This window comes from Gymnoscopelus braueri (genome assembly GCF_963280865.1).
Source record: "Gymnoscopelus braueri genome assembly, chromosome: 18".
NCBI lineage: Eukaryota > Metazoa > Chordata > Actinopteri > Myctophiformes > Myctophidae > Gymnoscopelus > Gymnoscopelus braueri.
Window position 1 is genome coordinate 27,606,966 of NC_137618.1, and position 20,851 is coordinate 27,627,816.

At 42.8% G+C, this 20,851-nt stretch overlaps 1 protein-coding gene across 3 annotated transcripts in view; it reads left to right on the plus strand.

Annotated features, from left to right (window-relative positions):
* The window catches only part of dgkg (diacylglycerol kinase, gamma), a 110,048-nt gene that overhangs the window by 17,284 nt on the left and 71,913 nt on the right, over positions 1 to 20,851 (plus strand). Inside the window, exons 2-5 of one of the 3 annotated variants that reach the window (XM_080412972.1) lie at positions 414 to 1,087; positions 5,403 to 5,479; positions 10,897 to 11,053; positions 19,539 to 19,802. In XM_080412972.1, the coding sequence (XP_080269098.1) occupies positions 1,015 to 1,087; positions 5,403 to 5,479; positions 10,897 to 11,053; positions 19,539 to 19,802 (571 nt within the window). In that variant the 5' untranslated portion in view covers positions 414 to 1,014. Of the gene's footprint in view, positions 1 to 413; positions 1,088 to 5,402; positions 5,480 to 9,852; positions 9,906 to 10,896; positions 11,054 to 19,538; positions 19,803 to 20,851 lie in introns of those variants that run through there. The other 2 variants (XM_080412973.1, XM_080412974.1) reach the window with 2 other exon arrangements.

Genomic DNA, 20,851 nt, shown 5'->3' on the forward strand with positions numbered 1-20,851 from the left:
TAGACAGGCTCGGTGAACTGATTTTGGGTTTAAGCTTGGCTGCCATCCCAGCCAACCCCCCCCCATCCATCTCTCTCTCTCTCCATCTCTCTCTCTCCATTCCTTACTCCTCTTTCCTTTCGTCCTAATCATCTCAGCTCCCTCTCATTCTTCGGGAGGATTTGGAGGTGATATTGATCCACTTGTGAAGATGGACAACATAAATACAGTACATGAATATATTTTCAGGACACAGATATCACTCACCAGTGAACGTATAGGCTAATCCATTCTTGTGCTGTTTTTCCCCCACCTACTGTCATTGACCCATTCATTTCTGTCTCATGTCTTACCCCCCCCCCCCTCTCTCTTTCTGTCTCACTCTCTCTTTCCCCCCTCTCTCTCTCTCTCTGTCCTCGTCTGTTTCTATCTAGGTCAGAATAGATAATTGTTGCCGCAGACCTGCTGAGAGACCTCGTGCAACCTTCTGAGGGCGAGAGGAGCAGCTTGGTACAGTGACAGACGAATTGCCTTCTGGACATACAGCTGACTGACATTATCCTTACCACCTCTGGCTGGGCGGGGAATTGATCCCCGCGGGGGCCGGCCACCAGTCGACTGAATCAACCCTTGTGTCACTCTCCCATTCCCGCAAAGAAGAAGCCACGGACACGGTTCAAAACCCCTGTCCATTCCAAACCTCGTCATCACTCAGGGGCTTATTCAGGAAGTGAAAGTTGGTCACGTATCGTTACTTGATAACTCAGCGACATCTGTTACTTGGCACCATACACATTTAGTTTTTCCAGAATATTCAGTAATTTGGCCAACTCCATTAGCTGTCCTGTGGAGTGTGCTCATTCAACCTTATACACCTTATACCTTCTGTATGCTGGTGGTGAGGCAGAGATGACGGCCCACCTCCTCACCTCCGTTTTATCACGCCACCTGATCCAATTATAACCAGCCGCCCCACTAGGAGCATATTCACACCTGCAGACTCTTGTGAACGGAGGCCGGCCCCTGGCTACAGGCATGATGGGGGACGGGATGAGTTGGGTGTGTTTGAGCCCAGCAGAGTTCTCCCAGCTGCAGAAATACAGCGAGTGTGAGTAATGATGATCCTAAAACTTTATCTAACCACGTTTATCCCTATTTTGCATGTCGTTATAGGTAAACATACGTTGTGAGCTTGTAGAGCAGGCTATTTCCGCTATTCGTCGTAGGAATAAGTACTGTATATAGGCTAATAGACTGGCTTAAGTGGTTATTGTTGTTTTTGTCTATGTGTATGTGGACGAGATCAACAGGGATAAGCCTAATTTGTACTTTATCATACAACAGTGTCGCTAACCAAAAAATACAACATTTTCACATTGTAGTTGAAGTATTAATTGTGTTGGACTTACTACTGTATGTGACATTTGTGTCTGCGTGCTTTTGTGCACATAATGTATAATCTCTACAGTATGTGCATACTGACATGATATGGCTCATCATAACCTTTAATGTATGAAGCCCCCCCTTCATTCGTGGTTGCATATCACGCTGTACCGTTCTTTTATTTTTAAAGATGATTTTTTTGGGGGGACATTTTGCTTTTCATTTAGTAGACTGTAAAGATTAAAATCTGGGTCCTCGCGACTCACAAGGAGCATGTGGTCCATGCCCTAACTGGCCCATCCACATGATGGCCTTCACATGATCTAGTAAGCAACAGAGCAGTTGAAGCTTAAGGGAGTAAGCAAACTCTTGCAGTATATGTTCAAATAGGAAAAATATATTGGCACAAGGAAAACAATCAGCACACTCCTTTTTCCCACGAGACCTAGTGCTGTATATCGCAGTATATCTTTCCTTCTTACACTTTGTAACTTGATGGATGAGCCTCTTGCGCTGTCGTTTTGCTCCCCAGCGATCAATATTTGTTAGGCAAAAGAGCATCTGTCTTCAGGCCTACAGTGTGTTCACTCTCATTGTGGACTATGAATACAGGATTTCACTCTTACACAAGCTATTCAGCCAAGCACAGGTGGGAATGGCTGGGTGTACATACGCACAGTCGCACACACACATGCACACACTTTCTCTCTCTCTCTCTCTCTCTGTCTCTCTCTCTCTTTGTCTCTCTCTCTCTCTCTCTGCAAAGGCAAATGCAAAGGCACATGAATATGCACAGAGGGTGAAAAGAGAGACAATGAGAGAAAGAAAAAAGTAACTAGCATGTTTCTTAAGCTAGATATTGTTAACCCACAACAGCAAGACATGTTGATTGACAGCAGATTAGGGCTTTCCCTGATGAAGAATTTCCTTAGTCGACTGAAAGCCATCCATGACCTATTGAGCTTGGTGGGTCTGTGTATTACTGTGTGTGTGTACAAGATGGTACATTCAGTTGTTACCTCAGTCAACAGCCTTTCTTTTCAGATGATTTTCTATGATTAAATTCTGTGGCTTAGTGGTCTATTTCACATGCTGTTGACATGCTACGCTACTGGGTTGTTTTGTCACATCGAGGACCTTAAATTAGCCCACTACTAGACTTTATCGGCTGCATGTCCGTTTATCTGATACCTTATGGGCTCATCGTGATCTTGGAATTGTGCGTAGGGCTAAGGGGGCAGGGAAGACTTTTTAATGATAACATCAATGAAAAGAAAACTACTCGACCAAGATCCCAATGTCTAATGTAATTAGTCGACCAGTCAACTATGAGGGGTCAGCCCTAAATCAGACAATGAGCTGTTGCCTTAAAAGGTTTCTGAGAAGTTCTGACTGAAATTGCCTCACTAAGCTAGTGAGTTTATTTCTCAAATTTATAGTGGAGTACTTTTACAAAATTGTTGTTTAATTATCAAAATATTTTGTCAAATTCTATTCACTGAGCATTTTTCAGCCCAATGTGCAAAATAAACTAACCTGAGGAAAGGGGCAGCAAAAGTACATAGAAACAGAAAATATACTGTAGAATAGGTATACACGTCAGTGTGTGTGTAATATGATGGGGCCTGTAGACTGGTGGCATTGACCGTATTCACACGGCAGCCATTTTGCGTCATACTCCCAGTCTCCCACACCCTGATGAGGTGAGAGCATAATGTAAGAGCAAAAGCTTGTTGCAGACAGGATGCCATTTTCTCTTTAGTGCTGCTAACTCCCCTTTCCCTTCAGTGAAATTTATTTATGGTAATAACCAACAAAAAATATGTTCAGCTTCTCCCTCTCTCCCCTGCTTTCTCCATTGCTGTAAATTTGGTTTCTCTGCCACTGCTTTGAAAATATTTAGGCTAGATTTGTTGCTTCGATTCTTCACTGTCTTGTCAGTGCTTTGATGGTTAAGAATACAGACGGTGGATTAAAGTTGAGATATTTATCTGAATTAAGATTAGTGTGATGTTAGCATAAACCTTTACCCCATCTTGAGTAAATTTGTAGTGGGGTAGAATACCGCGTAGTCTAGCAGCACTAGAAATTTAGGACTGCTTTAGGCTTTGTAGCTCGCCAAAAGCAATAATTTTCAGCTAGCGACATGGTTGTATGACAAAGTGCAAGTTAGGCTCCTCATTGACTGGTTGCAGTTGTTGCTGAAGCATTCTAAGCTCTGTTTGCACCTCTGGCACAGACAGTGACATGCTGCTTGCACTGACTTTAACTCTGTCTGTGTGCGTGCGTGCGTGCGTGCAAAATGGGAGTAGATAATATGAACAAAGTACACCCACAGTGGGATTTGAACCCGTGATGTTGGGAACATGGCGCTAATGTCTACCACAGTGAGCTTCACGACTCACTGTTCCACCCACCGTTTTGGAAGTTATTTGCAGCGATATCCAATGATAGCGTGTCACTTATTTGGCCACACCTACTTCCAAAGCGTCACATATTGCAGCCCTTGTCATTTTTCCTCCCCAAGTCGTCACAATACATGCAGGACTACTATTTGTGAGAATGTGTAGCAAAATTACAGTCAGGCTGGAACTGTATTGTTTCATTCCATTCAGGGACGGTGGGGATTCAAAAGAATAGAGGCATTGTACAGTTTATTACTATCGAATCAATGGATCAGTGTAGGACACTGTGTGTGCGTGCTGCGTGTGTGTGCGTGCGTGCGTGTTTGTATGCCTGTGAATCTGCGATCTGTGTTACTGAACCGGGGGGGTTGTGTGTGCTGTAGGGTTGAAAGGTTGTTGTCCATTATAAAGCTGTATAACTACTTAAGACACTCTCTGGCTTTTAACAGCCCACATAGATTGGCAGCCTAATAGGCCTGCCATTCCTACCTCTTTGGCTTTGCTCTTCCCGTAAAAGATGATTAATCCATCGCAAACAACCGCCGATGACTTGACCTTGTTTGGTGATTACGTGCCTCTGTGCTTGCTGCTGCTGACTCCCCCCCGTGTATGGGGTGTACACGTCGGGACCCTCCCTGTTGTTCCTGTCATCGGAAGGTCCTGAGTCATTCTGAATATCTAATGGAGGGCAAAAAAATACATGAAAGATTTAAAAGGCTTCAAAGCTGCTGAGCACTAAATAAAATGAGGTTATCTAACAGGGTGCCCCGCCCAGAGCTGATTATGACAACTAACATGATTGCTGAAACTGGCTCTTTTGAGGTGGAGCATGTGCGCACCTCTGTGTGTGTGTGTGTGTGTGTGTGTGTGTGTGTGTGTGTGTGTGTGTGTGTGTGTGTGTGTGTGGGTGTGTGGGTGTGTCGGTATGTCTGTGTGTGTGCGTGTGTGCGTGCACAGATGTCCATATACTGTATGCATGTACACATGGCCTATGCAAATGCATGACATTATTATGACGGGCCAGTGGGGTTAGTGTTCAGGATAGAGACCATATGACGTGTGTGAGACATGTGCCTGTGTGTTTTTTGAGTATGTGTGACAGGGAGATTAGCATCTAAAGTTCCCGCAATATTTCCATTGGGGCCCAAAAACATTACAGAAGCACAGAATGAGAGACAGAGAGACAGCCATTACAGCACCATGGACAGCGACATGCTGGGCTGGGCTTGGCTTACTGCTTGACAGTAGATTAAGATGAATAAATAGATGCATATTGCTTACCTGTCAGTAACAATGTTTCCAAATGATGATGTCCTCTGCATTTTGCCACAATATAAATGCTTTGCAATCTCCTACTTTGATTTTCGATTCAACTTCATTTGCTGATTCCATGCTGTGCTATTCCATGCGCAACAGTACTCAACCCACACTGTGGCATGCTTCAGGTGCGCTACATCCAGATTGTATTGTGAGATTTTGCGGGAGATTTGTGGATCCTGCAGGATCCCAATCCCAATGCTGGACTCTAGTTTAGGTTGTTAAGAATCGGAGTGTAGTTCTAAACTTTTATTTTATATCATAACTTAAAAAGAAGAAGGAGGGTGTTTGACTCTTCTCTCTGTTTTCCCTCCTCAGACTCCACAAAGAAGCTCAAGGATGTACTGGAGGAGTTTCACGGGGAGGGCATTCTTTCCAAATACAATCCAGAACAGGTACTCATGTACTACACTGCTCTACTGCTTTATCCTACACAGTAAAGTCCTCAGTGCCAATTTAACGTTACCCATTTTACACTCTGAGTCAAATGAACACTACAGATTTAGCTGAGAATGCTATCCTTTTTTATGTTCTGTTCAATACATGTCTGAGTTGTTGATGTGCGATTATCATCGACCCTAACCGCCGACAACAGCAAATTGGCTCCCAGCGTGGTGGGTCATCATAGTTACTGAATCAGGTGGTGCTGACTTGCTGTCTGGTTGATGGCACTGCAAGGCACTTGGGCTTCCCAACAACTTCAAGCATAATTTTCTGTCCTCCCTCTCTCTATTTACTCGTCCTTCTTTATTAAAAACAAAATCTTCTAAACCGCTTACCGTGAACTCCATCCCACCTCTTCTTCTCTGTTCTGCCATTTTTTTCATTTTCTCCTCCTCTTCTTGCTTTCCTAAACCTCATGTTTATCTCTCTTTTTCCCCCGTCCAAACCAAACTGATTTATGTGAGCTTCTTCCTGTTCCTGTCTTCCTGTTCTGCCTTCTTTATTATCACCTCCACCCTGCTGTAAGCGTCTCCTCCTCTGTCTCTGAGTGGACATGACTAACAGTCTGCCTGGAGGTTTGGCGCCATATGAACCAGTCAGACCCAGGGGTGGGTGGGTGAGGTGGTGGTGGTGGTCATGTGGTCCGTCTGAGACTGGACTCTGACCGGGCGCCCTGCTGACAGCTGTGTGTGTGTGTGTGTGTGTGTGTGTGTGTGTGTGTGTGTGTGTGTGTGTGTGTGTGTGTGTGTGTGTGTGTGTGTGTGTGTGTGTGTGTGTGTGTGTGTCTGTGTCTGTGTTTGTTTGTGTGTGTGTGTGTCTGTGTAAATGTGTCTGTATGTTTCTGTGTGTGTATGCACGCACATGCATCATACTTTTAATGAATAATCAGTCCATGGTGCCAGCTCTATGGGAATCTAGAACCCAGGTAAGTCTGGCATTGCCCCCTGTCAACATTGACAGACTCCCACATTATCAGCTTAAGGATTATAGTGCTCTTCTTCTCCTCAGCTCTGTGGCAGGTGGTAGGAATGATGAGTTGCTGACATTTGTTGACATTTCCCATAGATAGACTTTGACTACTTTCTCCCATTTGCAAGAACATCTATTTGAAAAGACAGAAACAGGCAGAATGTCGAAGATAGACGGATGATTGAATCTTTATGCGTGTCATCATTGGCGTATTCTCACCCTAACATCGGAGGAGCAGACAACGTTGTATATTTTTTCTAGAGATTGATGAGTGACAGGGAAGGAGACAGAAAGAGGCTAAATATTTCAACCGTAGGAGTTCCCTAGGTGACAGCCGATAGCTAGATCTCCATCAGACCTGACAGATTTATGGTTGCATCATTCAGTCGAGCTCATTTGGGAGCCAAATTGATCACGTCATATAAAACACCCTGCCTCTCGTGTAACGTAAATAAGCCGTCCCATAAAATGTTGCTCAAACTGCTTATTTTGCTTCCATTTACTGCCATTGTGTTGTCGGTGGTGCAGGGTTCAGTAATAAAGCTGCCCACGTCCTATGATATTTTGGCTGAACCTTTTTATGTAGGGGTGCCGACACTAATTTCACCAAACTATACGATACGATATTTGGCTCACAACTTCGATACGATTTCGATACGATACGATACGCACTTTTTTATTATGAAAAATATATGGGGGAGAAAAAAAGCAAATGCAAACAAATAATTCTGTTTTTGCATTATTCAGACATGCAAACTTGTAGCTTTTCAGCTACAATAGCCGTTTTGAATCCAAATAGGGCAATAGTGTGACACCTGACCCGAAAAAAAAACAACATGTTGTCACCCTTTTCACCCCGGGGCTGTTTGCATGCCTGATTATTATTATTGTAAAAAAAAAAAATCAAAACGTTTTTTTTTTTTTTTTAAACGATACATATCATCACGAAAACGTATCGCGATATCCCCTATTTTTATGATTTTCATTTGTTCATAAAACATAACAGAAGGTTTTGCCTCACACAGGAGGCTTCATCTGGTTTCATGTTTCCTCCCTTTTAACCCATTTAAACCGGGAAATCTACTATCAATAATATAAAAATTAAATAAATAAATAAAGAATCATATAATTGTAGGGGTCCTGGACATGAAAAAGTTTGAACACCACTGATATAGCAACATGAGTTTTTAAGAAAACTGTTGACATTTGTTGAATCGGCCCCCGGTCTTAATGGGTTAAAGGACCATACTAACACATCATTGTCGGCTCACAGCGTCGGGCCATAAACCCGTAGATAAACGTACAACACTTTGCCGTTAATTGGCCCGCAGTTGTCGTATGTTTGTTTACATTTTGTCCAAAGTCATTAAAACGCTATCTAACTTACCTGAATAATTGAGTCAATGTTATCCTAACATAACTGCATGCTTACTGAGTCACGGACATTTAAATTTCGTTCATGAAGCAATCTTTTCTTCAGGGATCAATCCATGCTTTAGCCCCCAAAAAAAAATCACAATAAAGTTTCAAGTCCCAGCAAGTAGATTTTCAAACCTCACTGAAATGAATGGAAAACTTACTGTAGGCTTCCTCAAAGACCAAACAAACCACATGCTTTGGAAAATGGTCATCAATGGTCATCAATGGTCATCAATGTCAAGTCTATGAGTTGTAGTTAATAAGGTAAATATGTCAGACCACCAGTATGTTCTTTTAAGCCTGAATTATGCTTGACAGCAAAGAGTTGTGCGAGGTGTTGCTCGACCAAAATATATTTATTGATATACTTTCAGCTTAAAAAAATATTGCATTTGCATCGCACCGAGTGAGATGTCGCATGACCAAAGCATAAATCAGGCGTTATACTGCATGTACATGTACACATATACATTATCCAGGTCAACACAGGCTTGCTCTTTCATGCTTTTCTACACATCTGTTGGGCTGTCCTGTAGAGAATGGTTCAGTCTTCCATATCTCTCATATCGCTACCTTTTAAGGCCAAAGGATATCAATCAAATCTTGACGGAACTCTTAGCCAAAAAAAAATAATTAAATGAACCATGTAAATGTGTCATCGTTGCCCTTGCGGGAGATATTTGTGGCCTGGCAGCCTGTAACTGTCATCCAATGTGCTGGCTCACGGACAACGATAGCCCATTGCTGAGGATTCTGTCATATTCGTTCGTTCGTGTGTGTGTGTGTGTGTGTGTGTGTGTGTGTGTGTGTGTGTGTGTGTGTGTGTGCGTGTGTGCATGTGTGCGTGTGTGCGTGTGTGTGTGTGTGTGTGTGTATGTGTGTGTGTGTGTGTGTGTGTGTGTGTGTGCGTGTGTGCGTGTGTGTGTGTGCGTGTGTGCGTGTGTGTTTTCTGTTAACATATTTCTCTCATCTGCCATGTTACGTGATGCACAGCAAATTAGAGCCTAGTGGTTTGTTTGCCAATGCCTAATATGGAGAAGAGTGCAAAAGGCACAGGATCATCCCCACCGTGTGTTCTTCTGTAATGGATATAGTTTCCATGAGCCCCCCCCTCCCTCCCCCCACCACTGCACTACTTTACAGGTGACTTTTTAATGCAGAATATTAGAGGAATAGATATATACTGAGACCTGATGTGGAAAAGTTAAATAGATGTGATTATATTCTGGTATGGAGCAAATGGGGATGTTCCTTGTGAGGAAATGTTAAAAACCACTTAAAGCCTATTGACAGGAGTCCCCCAGGGCTCTATACTAGGCCCCCTCATGTTTTGACTGTACACTCAATATCCTCAGCAAACAAAGTTCTTCTTAGATATTTTCGCTCAATGTTCCCTACAGAATAAGGACGCAAGGGTTCAAGTGGTTAAGTGTATCTGGGGTGAGTGTGTCTCCAACAACAATGAAAATGATCCAGCAGAGAACCTCATAAGAGAGTGCCGGCCAAGCCAGTCAGAAAACCCTAACCACTGACACCTTCTCCGCCAGCGTAAAGTAGCTAACGACCCCCCCTTTCTCCTCCTTCTATCTTTTCCATTCCTCCCTCCCTCCCTCCTCTCTCCTGAACTTCCTCCCTCCTTCCCTTCCCTCACCTCCTTCCTCCTCTCCTGTTATTCCGACTGTTAAACAGAAGCAAGATGTTCTCACCCAAGTAAGCCACAGCCCAGTGGGCTCTGCATGCTGTGTGGTGTCTGTCTGTGTCGGCAGACTGCATGCACATTCTGTCCAGTATACGACATGACATGACATGACATATAACATGAGCCCCGTCCCACCAGATACCAGATGATTTCTCACCGTGCCAGAGGACAGAGGGCAAGTGTCCATGAGGTCCCATTGGGTCACGTCCACTGCTGTTATGTTCCCCCTCCATGCGTCTGTCTGAGGGGAAAATATCTGGGCGGGAGATAGGGGTGGCTGGGTTTAACAGGTTAGGTAGTTCCATATAACCCTGGAATGTTGATTTGACATGTTTGATCATCTACTGTATTATTTTTCTTATGCCTTTGTTATTCCATTAGGCCTCTGGCACCAAGTTGTTGTTGTTTTCAGGTCTTTGTCTCCATTTTGTCCTTGATCGGACAGGCTGGCTGTATGCTTTTGAACTTTTTGCTGACATTTAACACTTCCCACAAGACAACGTTTGGCTATGTAATCCATGTCCATAAATTGTATGTAAATAAGTATGCTTTCGGTCTAATGACCTTAAACCATTTGTTGTCTATGCCAGTGTTTCTCAAATGGGGGTATGTGTATTGTGTAACTATACACTATACATATAGAGGTACTATAGGTGGAGAATGTGGAAAATGAAATAAATTATTTTACCGTTATGTTTAATGATAAAACATTGCCAAACTTTGTGTGAACCTGCTGATCTGCTGAAGCAAATTAAATCAGAAAGGTATCTAGCACAAATTAAAATGGAAAGCAATACTTACTTGCACATTATTTGAACATATTGACATCAAAACGGGACTTAATGAGATGTTATGGCCACAGCTTAAAATAAATCCCTCCAGGAGGCACTAATTGCAACTCTTTCACACCATTTCTTATTTGTAGTGTTTTATTCTTCAAAAGGTGGGTTATTGTTATAGCTAGCATCATATGCTAGCTATGGTTTTCTGAGCAAAAAAGAAATATTTCTGAGGAATATTGAAGCCAAAAGTTTTTGAGAAACACTGGTCTATGTCATCTGAAATTTACATTTGACGGAGGCTAACACGGCAAGTACTGTATCAGCCAGGGCCATTTTAGCTTGAATATGACAATCCTCATCATGTATGTAAGTCCTCAGTCTTCCAACAAATGTATTATCCATACATTGTCGTATCAAAGCTTCATTTGTGAGCGTACTGTGGTAGCATGCTGTCGTTTTCTCGACAACCCCGTTGACCGATTTGTCCCGTCCTTTGCAGCCCATCGACTATGAGGGCTTCCAACTCTTCATGGCCACCTATCTGGAGAACGACATCCCAGAGGAGCTGTGTCAGCACCTCTTCACCTCCTTCAAGAGCAAGACAGGAGGAGGCTGCTCTCCTGATGTGTCGTCCCGTGCAGGAGCAGGCATGCTGGGTAGGCACGCTGACGTTGTCTGTGCTTCCGACTGATCCTGTTGTCAGTCAATCCATGCAGATTAGCTGCTCAATCTCGGAACAAGATTTGCATCTTCACTTTAACATGACACACGATACGATACGATACGATACGATAATACTTTATTGTCAGTTCACACTGAAATTTGTCTTGCGACCCAGCAGCCATGTATGCAACAATAAACAATAAACAGTACACACATTTGACATGACACAAGAAACAAAACAAAACAAAATACATACATAAAGACATACAAAGACAAGAGCAATGTCCACCTCTCAGCCTACCCCAAGCCTACAAACTCCTGATTAAGCCTCAATGTCGTCTGATGGACAAAGGACCTCTTCAGTTTGACCTTATTGTATGTAGGAACACTGTATCTCCTTCCTGAAGGCAGCAACCTATATTCTCCATACAAAGCATGGCTAGTGTTTGAAGTGATATTCCTTGCCAACCTTATCATACTGTCATTATACGTAGATGTATAGAGCCTCTGAAGTGGTTGTCCAACAATCTTTGAACAAATGTTCAGTTGCTGCAGCAGTTGTGACTTTAAGGCTACAGACAGACATCCATACCAGGTGGTACTACAGTACTGCAGAACACTCATAATAACAGAAGTGAAAAACAAAAGAAGAATCTGTCTACTAGCACCAAAAGATCTCAGGCGGCGAAGGAAATAGACTCTTTGCTTTGTCTTCTTACCCACTGATTCAATCTGGTCTTTCCATGACAGAAGGTGGTCAATTACTACTCCTAGGTATGTATACGAACATACCTGGTTGATCTGTTCACTATGAATAGTAATGGGGGATCTGTGTATCTCTAGTGGGGCACCAAAAACAATCTCCTCTGTCTTTTTTGTGTTAATGATAAGAGCGTTGTTATCACTCCACTCCACCACCTTATTTACTCTGTGTTGGTGCAGTCCAGGATCACTGGAACTATCCAAAAGAGAAATCAAAACTGTATCATCAGAGTACTTTAGAATGTATTGGTCTGGTTTGTCAGTGCGACATTCAGACAGACATTCCTCAGTACGACAGCTGTCAGTATAAAGGGTGAAAAGTACAGCTGAGCTTACACAACCCTGGGGAGCACCAACATTAGTAGTTAATGCTGAGGAGAGGGTTTTGTTCACTTTCACCCTCTGTACTCTGTTCGTAAGGAAGGAAGCATACCAGTGAATTAAGTATGGATTCAGTTCCAACTGTACCATCTTTGACACCAGAATATCAGACTGTATTGTATTGAAGGCTGAAGAGAAGTCTAAGAACAGCACCCTTGCATGATTCTTATTAGACTTATCTAGGTGTTTTGTAATGAAGTGGACCAGTGTGACAACCGCGTCCTCTGTACCGCAACCTTTCTTATAAGCAAACTGACAGGGGTCAAATTTGTCTTTAGTTATACTCACAAGATGTTGCAACAGTATTCTTTCCAGTGATTTCATGGTCACTGAAGTGAGAGCTATGGGTCTATAATCCTTATGTTCTTTTGGACATCGGATTTTGGGTAGTGGTTTTATGTGCGAGGTTTTCCAACACAGAGGAATTATGTGTGTATCTACAGAGGTTTGAAATATTGGTTGCCACACAGGAGCCAACTCAGATGCAAAGTTTTTGAGGAGAAAAGCACTGCACTCATCCGGCCCATTAGCTTTCCTTGTGTTAGTACACCGAAACACTCTCCTGACATCCTCTTCAGTGATGATAATTCTGTCTGAGGGGGCAGGTGTTACAGCCTTCAGTCTTTCAGTGCACTTAGAGGAATCACCTAATGATTCGAATCTGGCATAGAAAGTATTTAGGTCACTGGCAAAGCCAAGTTCATTGTCTGTCACAATAGGTTTGGTTGGGGATGACATTCCTGTCATGGATTTCATAGTATCCCACGCCTTTTTGTGATTATTGGCTTTAAACGCATCCTCTAGATGCTGTCTATGTGCCAATTTTGCCTGCCTCATTTTAGTTTTTAGCTTTTTTTCTGTCAACTTAAGGGCACCGAAATCTTTGTTTATGAAGGCTGTTTTCCTTTCATTTATAACATTCTTTATGTCCTTGGTCACATAAGATTTATTGTTCGGATAGATTTTAATTTCTTTTGTAGGAACAACCAGCTGTACACAAAAATTAATGTAATCATTTGTAACTGTGGTTATTTCGTCCAATGAACCATCTCTAAAAGTGTCCCAATCTGTACAGTCCAGGCATGCTTTCAGTTGTTCCTTGCTTTCATTTGTCCATGTCCTAACTACTTTCTTCTCCAGCTTTCCTCTCTTCAGTTTTGACTTATAAATTGGGGTCATGCACACAACGTTGTGATCAGAGGTCAATATAGGCGGCCCAACCGTGGCAACATATGCATGTGGAATGTTCACATAACACTTGTCCAGAATGTTATTTTTCCTCGTCGCATCCTTAACATATTGTTCAAATCCAGGCAACACGGTGTCCAGATAGCACTGATTCAAGTCTCCCAGCACGATTGCTGGTGCCTCTGGATACTGCAATTGCAGTCCGTGCACACAGTCAGCAGTGGTTTTTGCTGCTTGTGCAGCTCTTCCTGGCCCTTTAGGAGGCACATATACTAGAAAAAGTAAAATGCACCCAAATTCGCGAGGAAGATAGAAAGGTCTTAAAGTCATGCCTAGGATCTCCACGTTGGGATCATCGCATATCCTAAGTTTGACGGAGAAGGATCGACACCAGAGATCATTTATGTACACACATACACCGCCGTAACCCCTCCCTCCACCTCTGTCCAGTCGTACCAGAGTGAATCCGGGGACTTCATAGAGTGAGTCTGGTTGTGATGGCTTTAACCAGCTCTCAGTGAAACAAAACAGTGATGCCTCACGAAAATCATGATTGTACCTGGTGTATGTCCGTATCGTGCCTATTTTGTTGTGCAGGGAACGCACGTTGGCCAGAACGATAGAAGGGAGCGGGGGGCGGGTGAATCTCCTCCGTAGTCGGTTCCGAATTCCCCCTCTTTTTCCTCGTCTCCTCTTCCTTTTTCCTCGGATCAACTCGGCGGGGATGTTATCCAACACCGGTAGGTGGACGTGGTTTGCCGTTGTGTTCGGCTCCGGCGGCCGTAATGCCAGCAGTGCAGCTCGGCTGTACACAGTGACACAGGCGATCCTGGTCGCGCCGTCCTCACGCCAGATGTTTGTGTCGAGTTGAGTCTGTTCGACCGACAAGCAGGAGTTGATAGTCCATAGGATCAGCAGAGCTATTTCTACCGCTCTCATCTTGTATATCATAACATGTAACGACATATAGGCACACGGACAATACAAATAACTAAACAATAAGGCACACACACACACACACACACACACACACACACACACACACACACACACACACACACCCACACGTACAAATGATACTGGTGCATTTGGTTACATTTGTACACTCTTGGAGTTAAAGCTGCAATCCGTAACTTATTTTGAATGAACAAAATGTAAATTTATTATATGTTATTAATACAATTTAACTAGCCCATCTGCAGGGGTGGGAGGTGGTCTCCCCACTCTTCCATTGAGAACCCTGGTGTCAGCTAGGACACTTACTGGTTGACAAGGAGTAACTCAGAGGCGTCGCTAGGTCTCTACTAGGTTGGGGGCTCTCCGCGGATTCGGGTACTTTTTTCCCTGTTTTTTGTTACTTTATTTCGGTTTTAGGGGTAGGGTTAGGTTAGGGTTATAGATATATAATAAAAACATTTTTTTTTATTGATGGCTTTGGATAAAACATTGGTGGCTATAGCCACCGAAGCCCCCGCGTAACGACGCCACTGGAGTAACTGAAGCTCATACGGTGCAATATCTCCCCTGGCCAAGCAGAGATTCCGTCTTGGATGAGTGGTGGAAATTTGGTTCCCCCGGGGTTTGAATCCCACAGCTGAAAATCACAGCTTTAAATTAACACTGACAATTTTGTACAGGCTAGATAGAGACAGACAGGCATCGTTGGGGCGTTTTGGTTCATTACTTCCGCTGTGCTTTGTGCAGCTTTTAACCACTTTAACCACTTTATCTATATTTTATACCGTGGCTATTAAAAAATAGCAGATATACAAGCTCATAGCGCTATGAGCTTGTAGATCTGTTATTTTTGAAAAATCTTGACCATTTGTGAAAATATATATATATATATATATTTTTAAAGGGAACATTTGTAACTCAAACCTTTGCTTCTGGGGGGGGGGGGGGGTCCCTGGAACAAAATATTTTGAGATGGGAGTCGGTGGCCAAATACATATAATTTTGGGGGTCCTTGACATAAAAAAGTTAGGATTTTAGAAGACGTATTGTAGAACCCCCAGAAGCAAAGATTTGAGTTACAAATGTTTGCTTAAAAATATATATATTATAAAGATTTGCACACATTTTCACGATAAAAAAAATATATAGCAGATCAACAAGCTCGTAGCACTCGGTGTCGCACTATGAGCTTGTATATCTGCTATTTTTGGAGTAGCGAAAGGGACAAAAAAATGACACAGGATACTTTCCCGGTCTAAAAGGGTTAAACTGTGTCCACCTCCTCCCCGCCTGCCATATGGGTTTACATGTGAGTCCTGTGTGGGCCCTGGCATTCTGCTCAGTGTCCTGCATCCTCTGCCCGCCGAGCCCTCACTGGAGAAGCGGGTTGAGCTGTGGGACAGATGGAGCGATGAAAGGAAACTGCAATTAGAATTCTATTTGTATTCCAATGCCGGCCTGGCCCTCCCGTTTTTACACTGAGAGAGATTGAGAAGGACTGTTGTGTGGGCTTCAAGTCTCAAGCAATCTGAACAAGACAAAATAAAACCACAAACATGTTTGCCAGTGTCATGTAAGATCAAAAATAAACTAGGAAATGATGTGGATCCTCAGGATCCACATGGAAACGGAATGGCTCCAAAGTGGATCTCGGACTAGGCTTCACTATGGATCCCAACCTTCATGTGACCAGTCTATGACATCACATCAGTTATCTATTACATATCTCTGACATATTGATTTGGGCACGGTTTCACCGCGATCACAGCCCCATTAACTTCTATTATAGAATTGAATTTTTCAAAAAGTATCAAATATGTGTGAAAAAGTTGACACTGATCTGTCCAGTCTATACTGTCTATACTAGTCTGTGTAGTGGACAGTCACACAAACAGACGCACGCACGCACGCACGCACGCACGAACACACACACACACACACACACACACACACACACACACACACAGACCCTCTCATTGACGAGCCACGCTGTTCAAACCTTATTGGCAACATCTTTAAAGCTTTAAAGGGACTACACCTTTTTTGTGTGTTTTTGGTCTCCCCTACCTCTCTTCTATCCCCAAAAATACCCCAGTTTGAACACTCAGGCTTTCACAGCAAATCTGGGGTTTTCTGTAAATTGGCATTTTTTTCTTATTTTTTTTTTACTTCCAGTAAAGTTCCACACAGAACCAGGAGATAACATGCATACAAACTGGCTCAATAGCGCCCGTGCCAAACAGGACAATGTAGTATTGCAGGTGAAAGTGCTTTATAAGCCAGAGAGAAGTTAGTTGGAATGAGTATATCTGAGGCTTGATTTAGGCTCAAACCTTTTGAAAAACGTTTGAGGGACATAAACAATATGATATTAAATATATATATATTTTTTTAAATTCATGGTGTAGACCCTTTAATCCAGAACTTATTTGAATGGTTAAAATATTATTTTAACCAAATTTGGATGGGAGAGTACGCTAATACAATTAAACTACATCTGCAGTGGTTGGAGGTGGTCTTCCTACTCTTCAATTGAGAAATTAAATGTTGGTGGATACCTTCTGCCTGAAGCTCATAACGCAATATCTCCTCTGACCAAGTGGGGACGTCTTGTTGACCGAGTGGTAGAAATGTGGTCTCTCATGTCACGATGTCAGAGACCCAGACTTGAATCCCATAGGGCATGAAAGTTATGGATTGCACCTTTAAACATCATCACGGGTATTGAGACTGAATGGCCATTACAATTGTTCTGTCACTCCTCGAAGCAGGAGCTTAGAAACTGGCTTAAGATTGTCCGACAAAGTCGATGACTGGATAACAGAATGGGCTATAGCAATATTTTAATCACCTTTTTCATTTACTATGAAAGTGACTTAAATCCTATGTCACAATGTCATAATTCTATGTCTTACACACACAACTGACACCACGCAGTGACTTTGTTTATGGTTATTCGATTTTTGGCAGTTTTTATTATTTTGTTTAGACAGGACAGTATATAGAGTAAGGATTCTCAAGCTTTTTAATTTCAAGAACCCCAAATTCAATTGGCATTATGCCACAGACCCACATTTATAAAATGTTTTTCTCTGGGACCCCAATCTAAAAACATATTTTAGTTCGATATGATTTGGTCTATCATGGTCCGTAATTTGATCCAGAATTCCTTTACTGTCTATGTATTATAGATATAGAGATAACAGTGAAACTATCAAAATAGCCATCATTGTAAGTATGTATTTACATGTATTTAGTATGTATTTTCTAGGGGTCCTTGGCTAAAAAAGGTCTTACTGGAAAAATCTGTAAAATTGTGTTTGCTGCGTATAGCAGCCTAATGCAGAGACCAGCCTTTTCAGGTCGGTGCGGTTGAGAACTGAACATTCTAATGTTGATTTCGCAATGGCTACTCGCTATTGAAATGATAAACTGGCAGAATTAAAGGGTTGTATGTGCATGGAGCTCGGGACCCCCTGGAAATCTCTGGGAATCCCGGGCCCCACGTTGAGAACCACTGTTATAGAGACAGAAAAGGAGAAATCTCACAACCCAGAGTCTCCATCCAGCATCCAGGGACGTTGCTATTATGTGGTCAACACCATCTGGTGAGCTACCATCATGCCCCCAAAGAAGTGGAGTGTCTCGAGAAACTCTCCTGTTCCTTTTATTACCCTGTCTGTTTTTGAAATTGCGCACTCTAGGAGACTCTCGACATAGCCTACACTGCCACCTGGTGGTTACTGGATGAATTCCTTTAGAATAGTGTCCTTTCTTTACCATCCAGTGACACTTTCACTGTTATCATTAGACATTATTTACACCTGATCTGTATATCCTGCAATGATTATTTACTCCTAAACATACTAGTGTGTGTAAGGCCGAATACAGTCTAAACAGCGGCACAGACACCCACAGCCTTTGTATCTTATTCCACCAGAATTCAGAGTAGACTGTAACTGGTCTCCTAAGCACAAGACTAAGACTGTGATCACTGTAGTACATGATGCTATTGTGGGCAGCAAGGGCATGCAGATTGATGTGTTTCTTTCCCCTCTCAGGACCCAACACAATATCTGTCTCTTTAATGCCCTGTGCCGTTGACCAGACTACTCAAAGAGGCCTCTATTGTGCCTGTGGGAGATGGTTTGGAGGTTAGAGCATTAGTTTTCCTGCTCATAAAAGTGTTCAGAGGATCCAGAATATTGCGTCATTTTATTTGACTGTCTTAAAGGGACAATTCATCCAACTCAACTGTTTGCTAACCTTGAGAGCATTCCGTAATTTAGAGCCACTAGAGTATAGTGACTGCTGCAGAGGCCTGTTCCCTTGTCGTCACTTTGTGTTTGTGTGTATAACTGGCTAAACTTTCCCTCACCAACTCTCCCTGACTGTGCCACTATCCGCTCTCTCCTTTATCCCTCAAACGTCACTTTGACGGACCCCAGAGGACCGTTCCATTGATGCAGGCATCTCTATACAGACCGAAGTGGCCTGTGCCCCCATTACAGGTACCGCAGAGGGAAATGTCATCAGGGTCATGTCATCTCAGCGGGACAGTGAGCGTAATAGCTCCTGCTTTTGTTGTCAGTGTGCTCTTGTGGTCGTAGCTGCACAAAGACTGTATGACAGTCTCATGGTTTTTGTGGTATTGCTGGTCTGTGATTGGTGTTGTTGTACGGTTCTAATTAGATTCTTTTTGGTCATCTTTGTTGCCTCTGTGCCTTTAGTTGTTTGTATTTTGGCTGTGTGTGGTGAAGTCTTACTCTGTGTTGTTGCTTATTAACCACATGAACCCTAGCATCCCTATTCTGGACATCTCATAATAGGCAAACATACGGCGAAAATAGGCGTACATTTGGCAAAAATTGCATAACGCGTTGTGCTTGTAGATCAGCTATTTTCATGAAAGAATTTTTTTAGAGGGAGGAAAGGAAGGGGCCAAGTCTGACCCCTGGGTGACCCCGGTCGTTGATGTATATAGGTGATGTATATTGGGTTGAAGTGGTTAAACATTTTAGCCTACTGCACATCCAACATCACCCCCCCTATCTACACAGTAAAATCCAGAAAAAAAGTTAAGTAAAAACTTAAATTAACACTGGATTTTGCTGTGTATCCTGTAAAATTCCAGTCATTCATTTAACTCTGCATTCCTTCCCTCTCATGTTGTCTCTATGACTCCAACAGGGATGAATGGGAAAAGCATCCTTTCAGCTATGGGCCGATTCACACCGGAGCACTCCGGAGTTACGACCACGCCGGGCTCAGGGGCCACCACCTCGCCCTGTTCATCCCGCTCATCCTCGCAGCGTTCAGGAACAGGGGGCCACACGCCTGGTGCACCCCACAGATCCCCCTGCACCCAGCTTAAAGCCTCAGAGAGCAGCAGCAATGCCCTGACCCCCAACTCTGGCCCTGCCAGGTCCCCGGTCTCTCCCCATCTCTCGCCAGGTGAGGCTAGCTACTTGCAGATTGCGGTCAGAATAACTGGTTATTTTTAACCTAATATACCTTATTATACCAGTGCTTTTTCATCTCAAGGACCCCCAAAATGACATGTATTTGGCCGCGGACCCCCATCTCAAAAATATTTTGTGCCAGGGACCCCCAGAGTAGAAGATTTAGGTAAAAGAAATGACTATCAAAATTATTCAAACTTTTCCAAACATTTTTGAGTAAAAAAAAATAAAAATCTAAAATAGCAGATCTACAAGCTCGCAGCGTGGCACGAAGTGACGCACTGTGAGCTTGTATATCTGCTATTTTTTAAGTATAAAATGGTGGTTAAACTGGTTAAAATGATTGTGATGATAACCAATGCCGTATACAGTATTTTTTTTATTTAATTTAATTTAATTCAATTTAATTTAATTACAGTCCAGTATTATCTTTATTATCTTGTATATTGTACTGCTGTTGTTAGCACAGACTTGAAGAACATACCAAATCAACATTTGGCTGCTTGTACCTGTATGAGAGAGACAATAAACCCTTGCTGAACCTTGATCGCTTGACAACTTTGTGGAAAACTGTGGGCAGGTACAGGTAGAGGACATCATAGGCACCCATAGTTCCCATATGAGTGAGTGTAGGTTGGTGCACATGGGTTTATGATACAGTTTCATAAAGCTGCAATCCATATGTACTGTATGCCAGGATTTAAACCCAGGTCTCCTGTGCGGAAGATTACATTTTTTTCCAGTGAGCTAAGATGGAACGTCCGCTTCATATTGAGGTTTGAGCTTCAGCTTCTCTATGGAAGGCCATCTCCAACCACTGCAGATGGTATATTATATTACCATACTCTACCATACAAATTGATCAAGATCATGTTTTATTCACCAAAAACGTCTGGATTGCAGCTTTAAATTCATTGTGGTGGATAGGACATGATGGCCAGTGCAGGTGACATCAGACCTGATTAAAGCTTCCATTTTAAGTACGACTAAATCAATTGAATTTGACTGATTCTAAGCTTAGATAGATAGATAGACAGATAA